This window comes from Aotus nancymaae, unplaced genomic scaffold (genome assembly GCF_030222135.1).
Source record: "Aotus nancymaae isolate 86718 unplaced genomic scaffold, 86718_ANA_hifiasm-v0.15.2.pri h1tg000108l, whole genome shotgun sequence".
Classification (NCBI taxonomy): Eukaryota; Metazoa; Chordata; class Mammalia; order Primates; family Aotidae; genus Aotus; species Aotus nancymaae.
In genome coordinates this window covers 14,777,670-14,799,158 of record NW_026988523.1, presented here as the reverse complement: position 1 = coordinate 14,799,158, position 21,489 = coordinate 14,777,670, and the positions used below count along the sequence as shown (strand labels likewise).

Below are 21,489 nucleotides of genomic sequence, written 5' to 3'. Positions count from 1 at the left end.
CCCTCCTGGCTCAGTGACGCAGCAGGAGGAAACCGCTCGAGTTGCAATCAGTCTTCCAGGCACAGCGTCTGGCAAAGGAATAATCGAGATGCCTGAGTTGAGAAGGTAAGGCAGGCAGAAGGAGGCAAGCTAGAAAATCTCGAGAAATCGATCCTGAAGAATTCTTGGGCTTTGGGGGCTGGAGAGGCTTGGGGCTGGAGGACTCGGGATGTGGGAGGAGAGCTCCTAGCCCTTGGCTGCCCCGAGAGACCTTCCTCCAGAGCCCTTCCAAGGTTCTGTCACAATCCACACATCGTTTATCCATGTCCCTGGTTTCTCAGGCATCTCTGGTCGCGTAGAGAAAATGAAATTGAAAGCAAAATTGTCTGTTGCAGTACTTCCGCTGGAGCGCCTCTTCTCAGCTCTGATGGGCTTCCTTGACTTCTCCTTCTCAGCTCCTTTGTTCATGCCAGCCCACCTCACGTCTGATTGTGACTGGGACTGTCTACACAAACACTTTGATTGGAAGTGTTTGTGTTGCACAATTAATTAAACCTCTAAAAGGCTAATCAATTAACCTCTGAGTCTTTGAAACTGTCAAGAGTGGTGAGATTGGGTTGAAAAACGGTTGCTTTGTGAATTCTGTAGCAGATGCAGTTATTTAAATATTCAGGTAATAGTTTTGGGCTGTCTGATGACTGAATTGGATCTGTAATTCTCAGATCTGATTGACAGTTGGACGAAATTGATAGCTGCCAGTTGCCTACTTGTGTAGTAGCTATGTGCACATACGTAGGGAGAACAGAATTCATTAAGCAGTTTATTTTTTCATAAAGGGATATAATTAGCTTTAACATTTATTGAGTGCCTAATATTTGCAACACATTGTACTTTAATGTACTTTACACACATGACTGTATTTATTTTTGTCCCCATTTCAGGAAATAGAAAATTGGGATTCAACAATCTAAGGTTACAGGAAGTAATAGTAAAAAATTACACAGCCACAAGCTCAAACTTAGATCTCTCTAAGGTCAGAGTACAAGCTCTTTTCACTACTGCAGATGCTCCTTAACTTATGATGGGGTTCTATACAGATAAACCCATCCTAAATGGAAAATGTTGTAAGTCAAGTGCATTTAATACACCTGATGTACTGAACGTCATAGCGTATCCATCCTAGCTTACTTTAAATGGGCTCAGAACACTTACATTAGGCTACAGTTGAACAAAATCATTTAGCTCGAAGCTTATTTTATAATAAAGTGTTAAATGTTTCATGTATTTATCAAATACTATGCTGAAAGTAAAAAACAGAATGATTGTATGTGTACTTGAAGTGTGGTTTCTACTGAATGTTTATTGCTTTTCTACCATTGCAAAGTCAACAAATCGTAAGTTGAATCATCATAAGTCAGATATCGTCTGTACTTTAAATAGGGGCACACAGTTGTACAAAGAGAACATGCTCGGAGTCAGCAAACGCAGTGACCAACCCTTCTGGTGACATAAGAAACTCAAAGGGAAAAAAAACCATGAAATGTATTTTTCCTATTGAATGAGGGTTTTTCTTGTTTTTATTGATAAATAGTTGGTATACATATTTTCAGGGTCTTTTATTTTTTTTTAAAAAGCCAGCTATCTCTGGTAAGGATATATTTATATGACATTGAAAACAATTTGTTAATATAGGTTAAAAATCCTAAATACAACCATATCTTTTGAATAGTCATTTAATTCTTTGAAGTCTATCATACGAAATCTATCATAAGATCTATCATAAGAAAATAAACTAAAATAAGCTGAATTTGCTGCAACATCATTTAGAATTATTTAAAATTTTTTAATTTTAAGAAACCCTTTAGAACTTTTTTTTTCTTTTTGAGATGGAATTTCACTCTTGTCGCCCAGGCTGGAGTGCAATGGCACGATCTCAGCTCACTGCAACCTCCATCTCCCGGGTTCAAGTGATTCTCCTGCCTCAGCCTCCTGAGTAGCTGGGATTACAGACATATGCCACTACACCTGGCTAATTTTGTATTTTTAGTAAGATGGGGTTTCTCCATGTTGGTCAGGCTGGTCTCGAACTCCCGACATCAGGTCATCTGCCCACCTTGGCCTCCCAAAGTGTTGGGATTACAGGCGTGAGCCACCGTGCCCGGCTAAAACTTATTTTTGAAAACCACTCAGCGATAGAGAAATAAAACAATTGTATGATTTCATATTATACCGCCATGAAAAATGTTTTACAAGACTTTGCAATAATATAGGAAATAACTTACAGAATGGAATTAAATGAAAGGAAGTAGGATACAAAGTTACTTACAGAGTATAATTCCAAATGTCTTAAAAACTCTGTAGAAATACACTAAAATATTAACGTTGGCTGTTTCTGGGCATTTTGACTAGATAGTTTTCTAATTTTGAATTTACATATATTTATAATATTCTGTAATTTAAAAGTTTTATAAGAAATAAAGATATATTTAGAAAAAATACTACTATAATTAATTTCTCTGATTCAAGTGTTTTCTCTCTATTGTAAAATTACAAAGTGCCTCTCTTCATCCCTAGGTGGAATGTCAGAAGACTGAGAATATCATGCCTTCCTCATACTGCTGCTCTGTTGCCAGAGAATCCCCATTTACACTCAAAGCTTCTTTGATTAAGTGCAAGGAAATAAGTTTGCATTTTCTCAGGGAAAAGGCAAAAATTGGTAGCAGGTGGCATTTACCGTCATGGAGACCGGGGATCATAACAACCTCCAGGAGGAACCCACATCCTCCAGCAGTAGAAGAGTTACAGTGGAAGACAATCACTTGCTGATTGAAGCTATTCAAAAGGAAGATGTTGGCCTGGTCCGGCAATTGCTGGAAGGAGGGGCCAACGTTAATTTCCAGGAAGAGGAAGGGGGCTGGACACCTCTGCATAACGCAGTACAAATGAGCAGGGAGGACATTGTGGAGCTTCTGCTTCTTCATGGTGCTGACCCTGTCCTGAGGAAGAAGAATGGGGCCACCCCCTTCATCGTTGCAGCGATTGAGGGGAACGTGAAGCTGCTGGAACTTTTCCTTTCTAAAGGAGCAGATGTCAATGAGTGTGATTTTTACGGCTTCACAGCCTTCATGGAAGCCGCTGCGTATGGTCAGGTCAAAGCCCTAAAATTCCTTCATGAGAGAGGAGCAAATGTGAATTTGAGGCGAAAGACAAGGGAGGATCAAGAGCGGCTGAAGAAAGGAGGGGCCACAGCTCTCATGGACGCTGCTGAAGAAGGCCACGAAGAGGTCTTGAAGATTCTCCTTGATGAGATGGGAGCAGATGTCAACGCCTGTGACAATATGGGCAGAAACGCCTTGGTCCGTGCTCTCCTGAGCTCTCGCAATAGGAATGTGGAGGCTACTACACACCTGCTGCTGGACCACGGGGCTGATGTCAATGTGAGGGGAGAAAAAGGGAAGACGCCCCTGATCCTGGCAGTGGAGAGGAAGCACTTGGGGTTGGTGCAGAGGCTTCTGGAGGAAGAGCACATAGAGATCGATGACACAGACAGCGAAGGCAAAACGGCGCTGCTGCTTGCCGTTGAACTCAAACTGAAGGAAATCGCTGAGTTGCTGTGCAGCCGTGGAGCCAGTACGGACTGTGGGGATCTTGTTATGATAGCGAGGCGGAATTATGACAGTTCCCTTGTGAAGTTTCTTCTCCATCATGGAGCCAAAGAACATTTTCACCCTCCTGCCGAAGACTGGAAGCCTCAGAGCGCACGCTGGGGGGCAGCCCTGAAGAATCTCCACAGGATATACCGCCCCATGATTGGCAAACTCAAGTTCTTTATTGATGATAAATACAAAATTGCTGATACTTCGGAAGGGGGCGTCTACCTGGGGTTCTATGAGAAGCAGGAAGTGGCTGTGAAGACGTTCTGTGAGGGGAGCACGCGTGCGCGGCAGGAAGTGTCTTGTCTGCAAAGCAGCCGAGAGAACAGTAACTTGGTGACCTTCTATGGGAGTGAGAGCCACAGGGGCCACTTGTTTGTGTGTGTCACCCTCTGTGAGCAGACTCTGGAAGCGTATCTGGATGTGCACAGAGGGGAAGCTGTGGACAATGAAGAAGATGCGTTTGCCCGAAATGTCCTGTCATCTCTATTTAAGGCTGTCCAAGAACTACACTTGTCCTGTGGATACACCCACCAGGATCTGCAACCACAAAACATCTTAATAAGTGAGTCCCCAATCCTCAATTCTCTCTTAGCAATTCTGAGGTCTTTGTTTACAAAAGGAAAAGTTTTTCCTTGCAGAGAGGAAAGGCCTAGAGTAAATGTGGATTATTCAATTTGAGGATCATTATGACACATTCATAATTTCAGTGCAGTGTCTCCTGCTACCAATCATACTGGGTTCTCTTAGTCTACCTGGAGGTTGGCAGATGCCAACAGAATACCAGGCTAGCCTTGTGTTTCCATTGGCAGAATAAGCAGATGAAGGCATTTCATGGGTCAAACTAGCTCCAGAAATTTGAGAATCCTAGAGGTGAGTTCCTTCAGACTTACTGGCAAAACTGAGATAAAAACTGAGGCTGTCAGGACAAGATATGACATAGTGAGGACATGGACTCCAAGGCAGAACAAGTTAGAACCCACTGGTCCAAGTCAAACAAAGGAAAGAAAAATAACATTAAAGGAAACAAGCAGAGCTGACTGTAAAGTCCCAGGAAGCAATCCGGTGCAGTGGAACAAGCCAGGGCTTTGGCGATGATTCGGGTGGCTTGAAGCCTAGTCTCACCAGTGTGTAGCTTTATAACCTCAGACAAGTCACTTGATACTGTGAGCCTCAGTTTCCTCACTTGAGGCTGATAATGCCTCCTTCATAAGATTGTTATGAGGTCTACGTGCGATGATGAAGTAGTAAGTCATTCGGTATATCACAGGTGCTCAAGAAAGGCTGTTCTTGCCTAAAGTTTTAAGCAGAATACATACCTGATCCATAGACACGCACTGAGATTTAAGCTCGGTGTAAGGGAACAGCTCCTTTACAAATCTGTGCTTTTGGACGTGGGAATTGCATGAATGAGGAGCTGGTTAAATTTATCCTCGTCCCTTCCTACCCATTGGCCTGGAACAAATAAAATATGAGTGCTGCTCTTGACAGATACCTAATAGATAAATACAACAGTGCACATGGCGGTGTTTTGAGGGGTGGATGGCAATACAGATATAAGGTTTATTATTGCCTTCCACAGAGATGATGATTTTTACAGCATGTTACATATTTACATAAATCAATTGACTCTCACTTTATGGAGAATGAGTATTTTCAATGTGCCTCTGCAAACTTTTCTTTAGATTCTAAGAATGCTGTTCACCTCGCAGATTTTGATCAGAGCCTCAAGTGGACTGGCGATCCACAGGAAGTCAAGAGGGATCTGGAGGTAAATTCTACAATCCAGTTTACCTTTCTTCTTTTGGCTTCCATATTCTTTCATGTATTAGTCAGTGTTCTCTAGAGGGACAGAACTAATAGGATATATGTACATACGAAAAGGAGTTTATTAAGGAGAATTGATTCACAGGATCACAAGATGAAGTCCCACAATAGGCAGGCTGCAAGTTGGGGAACAAGGGAGCCAGTGGTGGATCAGTCTGAGTACCCTAACCTCAAAAGTAGGGAAGCCGACAGTGCAGTCTTCAGCCTGTGGCCAAAGACCGGAGAGCCCCTGGCAAACCACTGGTGTCAGTCCAAGAGTCCATAAGCTGAAGAAGTTGGATATTGATGTTTGAGGGTAGGAAGCATCCAGCACAGGAGAAAGATGAAGGCCAGAAGACTTAGCAAGTCATCTGCTCTTTCATTTTCTGCCTGCTTTATTTTAGCCAAGCTGGCAGCTGATTAGATGGTGCCCACCTGGACTGAAGGTGGGTCTGCCTCTCCCAATCCACTGGCTCAAATGTTAATCTCCTTTGGCAGCATCCTTACAGACACACCCAGGAACAATACTTTGCATCCTTCAGCTCAATCAAGTTGACCCTCAATATTATCCATCACAGTTCATTACCATATTTCCTATAGGCAATAGGAGGGCATTGAATTTTTTTGAAATTATACTTTAAGTTCTGGGGTACATGTGCAGAACGTGCAGGTTTGTTACATAGGTATACATGTGCCATGGTGGTTTGCTGCATCCATCCCCCCGTCATCTACATTAGGTATTTCTTCTAATGCTATCCCTCCCCAATCCCCGCCACCCCCTACTGTCTCTCCCCTAGCCCCCTACCCCCGACAGGTCCTGGTGTGTGATGTTCCCCTCCCTGTGTCCGTGTGTTCTCATTGTTCAAGACTCACTTATGAGTGAGAACATTCAGTGTTTGGTTTTCTGTTCTTGTGTTAGTTTGCTGAAAATGATGGTTTCCAGCTTCATCCACGTCCCTGCAAAGGATATGCACTCACCCTTTTCTTATGACTGCATAGTATTCCATGGTGTATATGTGCCACATTTTCTTTATCCAGTCCATCATTGATGGGCATTTGGGTTGGTTCCAAGTCTTTGCTATTGTAAACTTTGCTATTGTGCCACAATAAACATATGTGTGAGTGTGTCATTATAATAGAATGATTTATAATCCTTTGGGTGTATACCAAGTAATGTGATTGCTGCGTCAAATGGCATTTATATTTCTAGATCCTTGAGGAATCATCACATTGCCTTCCACAATGGTTGACCTAATTTACACTCCCACCAACAGTGTAAAAGCACTCCTATTTCTCTACAGCCTCTCCAGCATCTGTTGTCTCCTGATTTTTTAATGATTGCCATTCTAACTGGCATGAGATGGTATCTAAATGTGCTTTTGATTTGCATATCTCTAATGACCAGTGATGATGAGCATTTTTTCATATGTTTCTTGGCCTCATAAATGTCTTCTTTTGAAGTGTCTGTTAATATCCTTCACCCACTTTTTGTTGGGATTGTTTGTTTTTTTCTTGTTTGTTTAAGTTCTCTGTAGATTCTGGATATTAGTCCTTTGTCAGATGGGTAGATTGCAAAAAATTTTTTCCATTCTGTTGGTTGCTGATTCACTCTAATGAAAGTTTCTTTTACTGTGCAGAAGCTCTTGAGTTTAATTAGACCCCATTTGTCTATTTTGGCTTTTGTTGCCATTGCTTTTGGTATTTTAGTCATGAAGTCCTTGCCTATGCCTATGTCCTGAATGGTATTGCCTGGGTTTTCTTCTAGGGTTTTTATGGTGTTAGGTCTTATGTTTAAATCTTTAATCCAATTTGGAGTTAATTTTTGTATAAGGTGTAAGGAAGGGATCTGGTTTCAGCTTTCTGCATATGGCTAGCTAGTTTTCCCAACACCATTTATTAAATAGGAAATCCTTTCCCCATTACTTGTTTTTGTCAGATTGGTCAAAGATTAGATGGTTGTAGATGTGTGGCATTATTTCTGAGGATTCTGTTCTGTTCCATTGGTTTATATCACTGTTTTGGTACCAGTACCATGCTGTTTTGATTACTGTGCCCTTGTAGTATAATTTGAAGTCAGGTAGCATGGTGCCTCCAGCTTTTTTGTTTGTTTGTTTTTTTGCTTAGGATTGTCTTGGCTATGTGGGCTCTTTTTTGGTTCCATGTGAAGTTTAAGGTGTTTTTCTCCAATTCTGTGAATTGAGATGGGGATAGTTTGATGGGGATAGCATTGGACTTATAAATTACTTTGGGCAATATGACCATTTTCACTTCCTAACCATGAGCATGGAATGTTTTTCCATCTGTTTGTGTCCTCTCTTATCTCCTTAAGAAGTGGTTTGTAGTTCTCCTTGAAGAGGTTCTTCACATCCCTTGTTAGTTGTATCCGTAGGTATTTTAATCTCTTTGTAGCAGTTGTGAATGGGAGTTCACTCATGATTTGGCTCTCTCTCTGTTATTGGTGTATAGGAATGCTTGTGATTTTTGCACATTGATTTTGTATCCTGAGATTTTGCTGAAGTTGCTTATCAGCGTAAGGAGATTTTGGGCTGAGACGATGGGGTCTTCTAAATATACAATCATGTCATCTGCAAATAGAGACAATTTGACTTCCTCTTTTTCTAAGTGAATATGCTTTATTTCTTTTTCTTGCCTGATTGCCCTGGCCAGAAGTTTCAATACTATGTTGAATAGGAGTGGTGAGAGAGGGCATACTTGCCTTGTGCTAGTTTTCAAAGGGAATGCTTCCGGTTTTTGACCATTCAGTATGATATTGGCTGTGGGTTTGTCATAAATAGCTCTTATTATTATGAGATACATTCCATCAATATCTAGGTTGTTGAGAGTTTTTAGCATAAAGTGCTGTTGAATTTTGTCAAAGGCCTTCTCTGCATCTATTGAGATAATCATGTGGTTTTTGTCTTTGGTTCTGTTTATGTGATGGATTATGTTTATAGACTTGCATATGTCGAACCAGCCTTGCATCCTCAGGATAAAGCTGACTTGTTGGTGATAGATAAGCTTTTTGATGTGCTGTTGGATTTAGTTTGCCAGTATTTTATAGAGGATTTTTGCATCAATGTTCATCATGGATATTGGCCTGAAATTTTCTCTTTTAGTTGTGTCTCTGCCAGGTTTTGGTATCAGGATGATATTGGTCTCATAAAATGCGTTAGGGAGGATTTCTTTTTTTTGTATTGTTTGGAATAGTTTCAGAAGGAATGGTACCAGCTCCTCTTTGTACCTTTGGTAGACTTTGGCTGTGAACCAGTCTGGTCCTGAACGTTTTTTGGTTGGTAGGCTATTAATTGCTGCCTCAATTTCAGACCTTGTTATTGGTCTATTCAGGGATTCAACTTTTTCCTGGTTTATTCTTGGGAGGGGGAATAAGTGTCCAGAAATGTATCCATTTCTTCTAGATTTACTGGTTTATTTACATAGAGGTGTTTATAGTAATCTCTGATGGTAGTTTTTATTTCTGTGTGATCTGTGGTGATATCCCCTTTATCATTTTTATTGCATCTATTCAATTCTTCTCTCTTTTCTTTTTTGTTACTCTGGCAAGAAGTCTATCTATTTTGTTGATCTTTTCAGAAAAACAGTTCCTGGATTTATTTATTTTTTGAAGGTTTTTTTGTGTCTTTAGCTCCTTCAATTCTGTTCTGATCTTAGTTATTTCTTGTCTTCTGTTAGCTTTTGAATTTGTTTGATCGTGCTCCTCTAGTTCTTTTAATCATGATGGTAGAGTGTCGATTTTAGATCTTTCCTCGCTTCTCTTGCGGGTACTTAGTGCTACAAATTTCCCTCTAGACACTGCTTTAAATATGTCCCAGAGATTCTGGTATGTTGTGTCTTTGTTCTCATTGGTTTCAAAGAAAGTTTATTTCTGCCTTCATTTCATTATTTATCCAGTAGACGTTCAGGAGCAGGTTGTTCAGTTTCCATGTAGTTGTGTGGTTTTGAGTGAGTTTCCTAATCCTGTGTTCTAATTTGATTGCACTGTGGTCTGAGAGACTGTTTGTTATGATTTCCGTTCTTCTGAATTTGCTGAGGAGTGATCTTCCAATTATGTGGTCAGTTTTAGAATAAGTGTGATGTGGTGCTAAGAAGAATATCTGTTCTGTGGATTTGGGGTGGAGAGTTCTGTAGATGTCTATTAGGTCCACTTTGTCCAGATCTGAGTTCAAGTCCTGGATATCCTTGTTAATTTTCTGTCTTGTTGATCTGTCTAATATTGATAGTAGGGTGTTAAAGTCTCCCACTATTATTGTGTGGGAGTCTAAGTCTCTTTGTAGGTCATTAAGAACTTGCTTTATGTATCTGGGTGCTCCTGTATTGGGTGCATATATATTTAGGATAGTTAACTCTTCTTGTTGCATTGATCCCTTTACCATTATGTAATGCCCTTCTTTGTCTCTTTTGATCTTTATTGGTTCAAAGTCTGTTTATCAGAGACTAGGATTGCAACCCTTGCTTTTTTTTTTTCTCTCCATTTGCTTGGTAAATCTTCTTCCATCCCTTTATTTTGAGCCTATGTGTGTCTGCATGTGAGATCGGTTTCCTGAATACAGCACACGGATGTGTCTTAACCCTTTATCCAATTTGCCAGTCTGTGTCTTTTGATCGGGACATTTAGCTCATTTACATTTAAGGTAAATATTGTTATATGTGAATTTGATCCTGCCATTTTGATGCTAGCTGGTTGTTTTGCCTTTTAGTTGATGCAGTTTCTTCATTGTGTCGACGCTCTTTACCATTTGGTACGTTTTTGTGGTGGCTGGTACTGGTTGTTTCTTTCCATGTTTAGTGCTTCCTTCAGGAGCTCTTGTAAGGCAGGCCTGGTAGTGATGAAATCTCTCAGCAGTTGCTCGTCCATAAAAGATTTTATTTCTCCTTTGCTTATGAAGCTTAGTTTGGCTGGATATGAAATTCCGGGTTGAAAATTCTTTTCTTTAAGAATGTTGAATATTGGCCGCCACTCTCTTCTGGCTTGTAGGGTTTCGTTTCTGCTGAGAGATCTGCTGTGAGTCTGATGGGCTTCCCTTTGTGGCTAACCTGACCTTTCTCTCTGGCTGCCCTCAGCATTTTTTCCTTCATTTCAACGCTGGTGAATCTGACGATTATGTGCCTTGGGGTTTCTTGAGGAATATCTTTGTGGTGTTCTCTGTATTTCCTGAATTTGAATGTTGGCCTGCCTTGCTAGATTGGGGACATTTTCCTGGATAAAATCCTGAAGAGCGTTTTCCAACTTGGTTTCATTCTCCTCATCACATTCAGGTACACCAATCAAATGTAGATTTGGTCTTTTCACAAAATCCCATATTTCTTGGAGGCTTTGTTCATTTCTTTTCACTCTTTTTTCCTCTAATTTTGCCTTCTCACTTTATTTCGTTGAGCTGATCTTCAATCTCTGATATCCTTTCTTTTACTTAATCAATTTGGCTATTGAAAATGGTGTATGCTTCACAAAGTACTCGTGCTGAGTTTTTCAGCTCCATCACGTTGTTTATGTTCTTCTCTATGCTGGTTATTCTAGTTAACATTTCATCTAACTTTTTTTCAAGGTTCTTAGTTTCTTTGCATTGGGTTAGAACATGCTCCTTTAGCTTGGAGAGGTTTGTTATTACCCACCTTCTGAAGCCTGCTTCTGTCAATTTGTCAAACTCATTCTCCATCCAGTTTTGTTCCCTTGCTGGTGAGGAGTTGTGATCCCTTGGAGGAGAAGAGGCATTCTGGTTTTTGGTGATTTCAGCCTTTTTGTGTTGGTTTCTTCCCATCTTTGTGGATTTATTTACCTTTTGTCTTTGAAGTTGGTGATTTTTGAATGGGGTCTCTGAGTGGATGTCCTTTCTGTTGATATTGAAGCTATTTCTTTCTAACAGTCAGGCCCCTCTGCTGCAGGTCTGCTGGAGTTTGCTGGAGGTCCATTCCAGACTCTGCTTGCCTGGGAATCACCCGCAGGGGGTGCAGAACAGCAAAGATTGCTGCCTGTTCCTTCCTCTGGTAGCTTTGTCCCAGAAGGGTACCTGCCAGATTTCAGCCGGGCATTCTATTTTAACCAGGAAAAAAAGAACATTCTATTTTAACCAGGAAGAAAAGAGCATTCTATTTTAACCAGGAAAAAAAGAACTGACTCACATGTTAATCTTTGGCAACACCCTCACAGACACACCCAGGAACAATACTTTGCATCCTTCAACCCAATCAAGTGACACTCAATATTAACCATCACCTTATTTCCTATGGGCAATTAGAGGGCATTCTATTTTAACCAGGAAAAAAAGAACGTTCAAGGCTTTCTCCATCTTTCTCACTGTCCTGACCCCCCTGCAGGCTACGGCATTTCCCTGGACCTCTCCCACAGCAGAGCTTTCAAAATTACAAAGGGAAGGTGCAACAGCTTGGGTCAGTGTGGAGTTGGCCATCGTTGTGGCCCCTTACTGTATCTCTTTGAATCTCTCTTCTTCCACTACCTTAATAAGTAAATAAATTGAGGATGCCACATTGCTTCTCCAAATAACTCCAGGAAGGAATTTCAAATATCTCCAATATTCGTCGAGGAGTTATTTTTCTACCTAAGAACAAAGTAAGTGAAGTTTCTTTCCCCACAAACACAAACTCATGGGCTACACTCTGAAGAAGACTGGATACTAAGGTTCTCTGAAAACTACTGGGAGGAGTGAGGTCAATTCTCAGTCTGAAGAACCTAAGCTTCGCCGAAAAGATTAAGACTCTGAAATAGCTGTTGCTCCTGAGAGGACATGGAGATTGGCTGCTGTAGACCAAAGCCCCCCAGCTGATTCTGACCCTGTCAGAGTAGGTCTTTCCTGGAGAGTTTTCCAGGGTGCTGCAGTTTCAACCCACTGGGCAAGAGCTCTCCATCCATATGTCTGGCCTCCTGGTTTGGTGGCACCAGATTTCAGCTCCTTCCTTGACTGGTGGCTAGTACAATGAGTTCTTTAGGTGAACTTCTTCTTTCCTTTCCTCCTGTCCATGGCCTAACCTCTGGGGTCATCACTGTGCCTCTCCTGGCCTGGACTGGCTCTTTTATTTGCTGCATGATGTAGCCTCAGACTCAAAGTCCCAGTTCCCAGCCAGGCTTCCAGTTCTCCCTTTGTTTAAAGCCTTCTCCCTTTCCTCAATTTATCTATATTCTGTCCATACATTTGAGACCCAGGTCAAATCCCTCTTCCTCCAAGCAGTCTGCCCTGGCAACTGTGACTAATACTTACCTCTTGCTCTTCTTCATAAAACTAAGTGCTGTGGGCTATATACTACCTTGGAGAGGTCTCTTTGCACAAATCTGTGTCTTCTCTCCCTAACATGCTTACAAACTCCTTGAAATTTCTCCCATCATCTTCTGTTTGTTCATATCCTGCACCACTCCTTCCAAGGTTATCCAAATAACTCATAAGCACCTTTGGCTTGATTTACGGCTTTTGTGCAGGACCTTGGACGGCTGGTCCTCTATGTGGTAAAGAAGGGAAGCATCCCATTTGAGGAACTGAAGGCTCAAAGTAATGAAGAGGTGGTTCAACTTTCTCCAGATGAAGAAACTAAGGACCTCATTAATCATCTCTTCCACCGTGGGGCACATGTGAGGGACTGTCTGAGTGACCTGCTAGGTCATCCTTTCTTTTGGACTTGGGAGAGGTAAGTACAACTTTGAGCAGATGTCGCATGCCTCCAGGATGGAGAGGGTGAGGTGGTGCAGACGGACATCCAGGGTGCAAATCAGCAGACCCAGGCTCTTTTTCAGCTTGGCATTTACTGGCTGTGTGTCCTTGGAGAGATGACTTAATCTCTCTGTAGTCTGCTCTTCGTTTCTGAAGAATAAGGGATGGGGCGTGGGAAGAAAGAGATGCTTGCCTCTCCCATCATGCAGAATTTTTGAGACGTGTTGGTTGTATTACTTTTGTTAAAATCCAAAATCTGGCTGGGCATGGTGGCTCATGCCTGTAATCCCAGCACTTTGGGAGGCTGAGGCGGGTGGATCACAAGATTAGGAGTTCCAGACCAGCCTGGTCAGCATGGTGAAACCAAGTCTCTACTAAAAATACAAAAATTAGCTGGGCATGGTGGCAGGTGCCTGTAATACCAGCTACTCAGGAGGCTGAGGCAGAATTGGTCGAACCCAGGAGGTGGGAGTTGCAGTGAACTGAGATCACACCACTGCACTCCAGCCTGGGTGGCAGAGTGAGATTCCATCTCAAAACCCTCCCCCCAAAAAAACAAAAAACAAACAAACAAACAAAAAACCCCACAAAAAGCAAAAAACCAAAAACCACCCAAATCTAAGAGTTTCCTTTTCTCTGGAAAGAGTGGGAGGGATGGGATGATCATGATCATTTAGTCTTCTTCAGCCGCTATAGGACACTTCGGAACGTGGGGAATGAATCCGACATCAAAACACGAAAACCTGAAAGCGAGATCCTCAAACTGCTGCAACCTGGACCATCCGAACATTCCAAAAGTTTTAACGAGTGGACGACTAAGGTATGAACAACAATTCCTATGGTGCAGGGATTATTCCAGGAATAAGAATCTGTGTAAAGTTTTATGTTAGTTTTTCTAACTTATTTTATACCAGTGGTGGCCAACCAGAGGCTGAAAGAGGTGATTTTGCCTCCTGCCTTCCCCACCCCTATCCCTCTAGGCTCCCTGCCAGAGTATCTGCTCCCCCTTTTAGAAGCTGGCCTTCTCTCTCTCCCATCCAGACCCACACCCTGCTGATAGACTGTCATTCAGACTCCCCGCGGATGGCCTTATCCCAGCCCATGAGCCTTTCCTCACACTTGGCTGATAATTCTTTTACCATTATGACAAGAGTATCTGAGTAAATAGAGCTTAATCCAAGGGAAGTGCTTCACCATGAGGCCTATCAGTCCAGGTACAGCCTGGCTGTCTCCACGGCCTGTGAACAGCCCAGCTCTCAGGATCCACACACAGACCTACATTCTGCCAGAAGAAATAGTCTATGAAGAAAAGATGATCTTTCAAGTTGCTCTCTTTAAGAAAAGTTCCACCTAACTTGCATTAAGAACTCTACAAAATTATTCACCGTCTCATTCATCTTGTCAGTACTGTCAGAGCTTTCATTATTAATTAACAAAAATCTATACAATACCAATTATGTGTTAGGCCCATGCAAGGCCCTGAGCATACAAAGCAGAATACAGTGTGTCCCTGTGGAGCTGAGAAGCCCATGGAAATGATGCTGTGGGGTGTATGCTGGGCATCCCAGGGACATGTGCATAGCACTGTGGGAGAATCCATAATCTTCAGGTCTTAGAAACCAACAGCTTCCTATCCTAGGCCTGTCCTGGGACTCTGCTTCTCCTGATTCTTGTTTTGCTTTCCTTCCCCCTCACTGGTCTCTAGACCTCACATCACACTCGTAACTACTGGCTTAAGGTCCATTTTCCTTGCTAGCCTGAAGTTCCATGAAGGCAGACACTACTCATTATCTTGCCAGTTACTGCATCCCTGGCATGGAGTAGATGTGCCATGACTCTTTACTAAACAAATGTCTATAAAACTTCAGTTAACACTTTAACTTGTAGAAACAAAGAAATCTGAAAGCAGCTATGATAGTGATAGCTAATGATTATGTAGTGCTTGATCATGTAGCAGCCTTAGTTCTTGAGACTTTACATGAATTACCACATTTAATCCTCATCACAACTTCAGAGACAATCATCTATATTTTGCAGATGGGCAAGCCGAGGCACAGAAAAATAATTTTTTCAATTACACAGAACCAGTAAGGGGTGCACCAGGATTTGAAGCTGGGAAGGATGGCTGCAGAGGCCACATCCATATGTTTAAGCCACACCACTACACAAAGTTATGATGGTGTCAAGTCCACCAACTCATTTAATCAACAAGGAAATTGAGGCTCAGAGACCGTACTCAAATTATGCATGCCTGGACAGTCAGAGATTGGCAGAACTGGAAAGAGAAACTTGTTCTTTTATTTCCCAATTTATTGGTTCTTTTCCCTAAATTCCATGGACTTAAATTGAATTTTGATAGACTTCAAGTTTTACCTTTCAATTCCCATTTTATACTTTGTTTTTCTGTTGACTTGCCCATTTTCATGGTCATACAATTAATTTTGTCAGCATAGGTCTGGAGCCCAAGTTTTCCAGCTCGTATGACTGTGTTGGTTCTCGACTTACCCCATCCTGCCGCACATACGTGCTTGGGGTTTCTCACGGGTGCTCTGTGCAGAGGGCACCGGGCCAGTCTCAGCAGCATCCTCACCAGCGTTGCTCTTTTCATCAGTTACTCTTCCTAAGTGACCCACTGGATTCATGACGGTAGCACCTTGATCTCGTAGCCCAAACTCTTTCTAAATATGGGAGCCATCTATGGCTCTGTATCTATGAGGGCGACAAAGAAAGAGGATGACATTACTACGATATGAAGGGACTCAACCTGGGACACCTGCAGGCAAGGAGAAACAAGTAACCTCGTCCAAAATATAAATTTAAGGAGGTGCAAGTACAGCTTTGTTACACAGCTATATCGTGTAGTGGTAAAGCTGGGCTTTTAGTGTAACCATTACCTGAATAATGTACATTGTACCCATTAAGTAATTTCTCATCCCTCCCCGTCCTCCAACCCTCCCACCTCTCCAAGTCTCCACTGTCTATTATTACACTCTGTACATCCATGTGTACACATTACTGAGCTCCCACTTATAAGTGAGAACATGTGAAATTTGACTTTCTGCTTGTGAGTTATTTCACTTAAGAAAATGGCCTCCAGTTCCACCCATGTGTCCACAAAAGACACGATTTCATTCTTCTTTTTTGTGGCAGAAATACGTATATATTTATATATATAACATTCATTTTTTACATATAAAACATTTCATTTATCCAATCATCTGTTGATGGACACTTAGCTGGATTCCATATCTTTGCTATTGTGAATAGTACTGTAATAAACATATGAGTGCAGGTATGTTTTTTATATAAGATTTCTTGGGGCGAGTGCAGTGGCTCACACCTGTAATCCCAGAACTTTGGGTGGCTGAGATGAATAGATCACTTGAGGTCAGGAGTTTGAGACCAGCCTGGCCAACATGGTGAAACCCTGTCTCTACTAAAAATATAAAACTTAGCCAAGCATGATGGCACATGTCTGTAATCCCAGCTACTTGGGAGGATGAGGCACAAGAATTGCTTCAGCCTGTGAAGCAGAGACTGCAGTGAGCTGAGATAGTGTCACTGAACCCCACTCTGGGTGACAGAGTGAGACTCTGTCTCAAGAAAAGAAAAATCACAAAGAAAAGAAAAAGATTCTTTTGGTAGATATTCAGTAGTGAGATTGCTGGATCAAATGGCAGTTCTATTTTTCGTTCTTTGAAAAATCTCCTTACTGTCTTTCATATAGGTTGTACTAATTTGCATTCCCACCAGCAGTGTATAAACATTCTCTTTTCTCTGCATCCTCACCAACATCTGTTACTTTTGACTTTTTAATAGCAGCCATTCTAACTAGTATAAGATGATATCTCTTTGGGTTTTAATTTGCCTTTCTCTGATGATTAGTAATGCTCAGCATTTTTTCATATGCTTTTTGGCCATTTGTTTGTCTTCTTTTGAGAAATGTCTATTCAGGTCATTTTAAGTGGGGTTATTATTTTTATTTTTATTATTCTTATTTTATTGTTAAGTTGTTTGAGTTCCTTGTAAATTCTGGATGTTAGTCCTCTGATGGATGCATAGCTTGCAAATATTTTTTCCCATGCTGCAAGTTGTCTGTTCATTCTGTTTATTTCTTTTGCTGTGCAGAAGTTTTTAGTTTAATTAAACCCCTTTTATCTCTTGATTTTCATTGCTTATGCCTTTGAGGTCTTAGTCATGAATTCTTTGCCTAGACCAATGTCCAGAAGAGTTTTTCCTAGGTTTTCTGCTAGTATTTTTATAGTTTCAGGTCTTACATTTGTCTTTAATCCATTTTGAGTTGATTTTTGTATGCAGTGAGAGATAGAGGTCTAGTTTTAATCTTCTGCACATGACACTCTAATTTTCCCAGCACCACTTATTGAATAGGGTATGTGTATGTTTTTGCCGACTTTGTCAAAGATCAGTTGGTCATAGACATGTGGCTTTATTTGTGGGTTCTCTATTCTGTTCCATTGATCTATGTGTCTATTTCTATAGCAGTATTGTGCTGTTTTGGTTATCTTAGCCTTGCAGAATAATTGGAGGTATATCATACACAATGTGATGTCTCTAACTTTCTTCTCCTTCCTTAGGATGGCTGTGGCTATTTGGGCTCTTTTTTTGGTTTCATATGAATTTTAGCATTGTTTTTTTCTAATTCTGTGAAAAATGATGTTGGTATTTTGATGGGGATTGCGTTGAATCTATACATTGCTTTGGGCAGGATGGTCACTTTAACAATATTAATTATTCCTTTTGGAAATATACCTAAGAAAACAAAAACAATAATAATAATAATAAACACTCACTTTGGCCATGGTTGCCAGGCCTGGTTTCAGTCTGAATAGCCCTTTTTAAGAAAGAAATGTAATCAAGTATGAATTTGAAAGGGTGGCCACAGGATAAAAATATTGTGTAGCATAATGAGCAAATTTCCTAGTATAGTAGTCAAAAAGTTTTTAACCATATTTTAATATATTTAATTTCTTATGAAAACAATTTACTTGGAAAATACAGACACAAATTTGAACCTACTTATAATCTCACAACCAGACACAATTATATATATATTTAATTTTTAATTTTTAAAATTTTTAAATTTTTTTGAGATGGAGTCTTGCTCTGTTGCTGAGGCTGGAGTGCAGTGGTGCGATCTCAGCTCACTGCAACTTCTGCCTCTCAGGTTCAAGCGACTCTCCTGCCTCAGTCTCCCAGGTAGCTGGTATTATAGGTGGCACCAACATACCTGGCTAATTTTTGTATTTTTAGTAGAAACAAGGTTGCACCATGTTGGCCAGGCTGGTCTCAAACTCTGGACCTCAGGTGATCCGCCCGTCTCGGACTCCCAAAGTACTGGGATTACAGGTGTGAGCCACCACGCCCAGACTAGACACAATTATAGTTAGCATTTTGGTATACAGCATTTACTTCCATTTTTCTACTATTTTGCCTTATTAATTAGTTGGTAATTATAGAATATATGAATAGATTCAAATTTATATTTTATCCTTTGGCATTAATATTCCATCAGGATTTATTTTGTGTTGCTACCACATTTTTGTGTTTTTTTTAGATTAATAAATATGTTATGAAAGAAATGAATAAGTTTTATAAAAAGAGAAGAAAGCGCTACAAGAACACTGTGGGTGATCTGCTGAAGTTCATCCGGAATTTGGGAGAACACATTGATGAAGAAGAGAATAAAGAGTAAGTCTTGTTTTCATTCCTACAAATTATATGTGGAATGAGAACAATTTTAAAAATCCAGTTCTAATTTCATATCTGTGATGGAAAAAAGAAAATTCATTTTGATGAAAGAAAAGTAATTCCTTCCCTCTCTCTGTAAAGGGCTCTATTACAATGGCTTTACAATTGATGAGGGACATGTCCAGCAGACTCTCATCTTCCTTGTCATTTTTTGTTGGAAAAATGGTAAAACAAATTGAACAGGAGGTAGTGACTCCCTTGTGTAAAGTAACACAGGAGACTAGATGGCTGGATAAAGTGAATGTAGAGTTATATATGTCTAAAAATACCCCCCATTAATTAGATCAGCTTTTGCTGCCAAAAATGTTAGCTGCAAACACAAAATATCTGGCAGTTCAGGGCTCCTCTGGATTTTGAAATTGTAGGTAGAGGATTGTGGCATTGCATTATTTCTATTGTATAAATGAACAATCTAAAGTTCAGAAAAACTGTGGCCAAAGGTTGCACAATTAGTTGAAGAGTCAGGGGAGGAGTCTTGCTCTGTTAGATTCCAAAGTCCTTATTCATTCTGTGTTAGAAATCAAGAGAGCAAAGAGATCATTAGGGCTATATGCTGTGAAGTGGGGAAGAATAATTTGGGGCAAGCATGTTGAACCATTTGTGTTTTATTTCAGGATAAAATTAAAAATTGGAGATCCTTCCTGGTATTTTCAGAAGACATTTCCAGATCTGGTGATGTATGTCTATGCAAAACTACAGAACACAGAATATAGAAAGCATTTCCCCTACACCCACAGTCCAAACAAGCCTCAGTGTGATGGAGCTGGCGGGGCCAGTGGGCTGGCCAGCCCTGAGTGCTGATGAACTGAGTTGTTGGAGTTCAAGGAGCTGCTTATCAGCTGTAGAGTCCTTGGAAAGTCACAATGCTCTGGGCCTTTTAACTCACCAGCCTGCTTGTGAGGGATGAGTTGCATAGCTGATATGTCAATCCCTGGCACAGTGTATTCCACACGTCTGTAACAAAAGCAGTATATGCCCAGACTGCACTAGTCCATAAACTTTACCCACTTACTGGGAGGCCATTCTGCTAAGATTCCTTTTGTCAATTGCACCAAAAGAATGAGTGCCTTGACCCCTAATGCTGCATATGTTACAATTCTCTCATTTAATTTTCCCAACGATCTTGCAAAACAGGGATTGTTATCCCCATTTAAGAAATGAGGAACCTGAGACTCAGAGAGTGTGAGCTACTGGCCCAAGATTATTCAATTTACACAGAGCACTGTATAAATGGATGTGGTATAATTGGTACTTCTCATTTGGGTACCTTAAAACTTAACTATCAGCTAGGGCTCTTCTGGATGAGGCTCAAAACATATATAGGGACTTCAGGAAGCTCATTCATTCATTCAATATTTATTGAGCACCTAGTGTAAGTCTGGGCACTGGGTGCATGAATTCCATTCCTTCCAGAACCAACTGCACTGGTTTTCCATGACCTTAAGGCAGCAGTTTTCAACTGGGGGCAATTTTGCACCTCAGAGAGCTTTTGGCAGTGTCTGAAGAAGTTTTCGGTGTCACAGCTTTGTGGCAGTCATGCTATGGCAGTTAGTGGGTAAAGACCAGGGATGCTGCCAAACCTACATTGCACAGGACAGCCTCTGCAACAATTATCCAGATCAAAATATCAATGGTGCTGAGGTTGAGAACGCCTGCCTTAAGGGGCTAGGATGCTTTTGAACTAGCTTAGGGCCCAGGACTGTGGAGTACGTGGACCACCCCAAAGAGGAGGGACTCAGATTTGTTTACTCTTGCTGGATATATAGTGATGGAATTCCTTCCAGTGTCAGCCCCTCAGGAGGCCCCGAGGCCTCCCTCACTTCCCATACCCAGTCTAGGAGTTCTTTCTGGCTCCCAAGCACGCAGAGCTTTCCTCTGCCTTTTAGTTTTAGTTCCTCCACTGGAATCTAGGCTCCTTACGGCTGATGGCTATCTTTTCTTGACTTTGTATCTTCACTGCCAAGTGGGAATATTCAATAAATATGCACTGAATGATGAATGAACTGTCTTTGCACATGAGTAATAATACTTCCTTGCATTTTCCTGGTGCTTTATAATGTATACATTACATCTGTATATTTTATTTCATTTAATTTTCAAAACAATCTTTTAAGGTCAACATCATTATCCTTATTTTGCTGATGAGGAAACTGAGGTTAGAAACATTTTGATTTACTCTAGGACATATAGCTAGGAAGTATTACTATCTTGATTTGAACGGATTTTCTGGTGCTAAGTCTGGTGTTCTTTCCATGAATCGCTGTGGTGATTTAGATGGAGCTTTGTAATGGGAATAAAACAGTACCTTTAAGTTCTTTCTGAAAAGGAGGTATCTAGCAATGGATAGATATCACTGAATGAAATTAAATGTTGGTTAGGAACAGATTTAAGGCTTAAAAAATATTTTATGAGCAGCAAGATTGCTTTAACTTTTAAAATGAAGCTTTGGTTGTCTGATTTGTAATGAGTACCTGGATATGTCGATCAAAATGCCCACCTGTGAAGCTTACTCAATAAAACTTTAAATCGTCTTATTTAGTCTGATTTTCTTTAAGCGGCATTTCCACTTTAGGGAGTGGTGATATCTACAATAGAAAATGCTTACTAAG

General features: G+C 40.9%; 1 protein-coding gene across 2 annotated transcripts; it reads left to right on the top strand.

Moving 5' to 3' along the window:
* The first annotated feature begins 617 nt into the window (after positions 1 to 617).
* RNASEL (ribonuclease L) lies at positions 618 to 21,411 on the top strand. Of its 2 annotated transcripts, none has more exons than XM_064370911.1 (7): positions 618 to 652; positions 2,554 to 4,197; positions 5,318 to 5,403; positions 12,883 to 13,088; positions 13,808 to 13,931; positions 18,687 to 18,820; positions 19,495 to 21,411. In XM_064370911.1, the coding sequence occupies exons 2-7, from the start codon at positions 2,718 to 2,720 to the stop codon at positions 19,679 to 19,681; spliced, it is 2,217 nt and encodes a 738-aa protein (XP_064226981.1). In that variant the 5' UTR covers positions 618 to 652; positions 2,554 to 2,717; the 3' UTR covers positions 19,682 to 21,411. The 2 variants fall into 2 exon arrangements, with proteins under 2 accessions (XP_064226981.1, XP_064226980.1); XM_064370910.1 differs by having other exon boundaries at positions 620 to 652; positions 13,799 to 13,931.
* Positions 21,412 to 21,489: the final 78 nt, after the last annotated feature.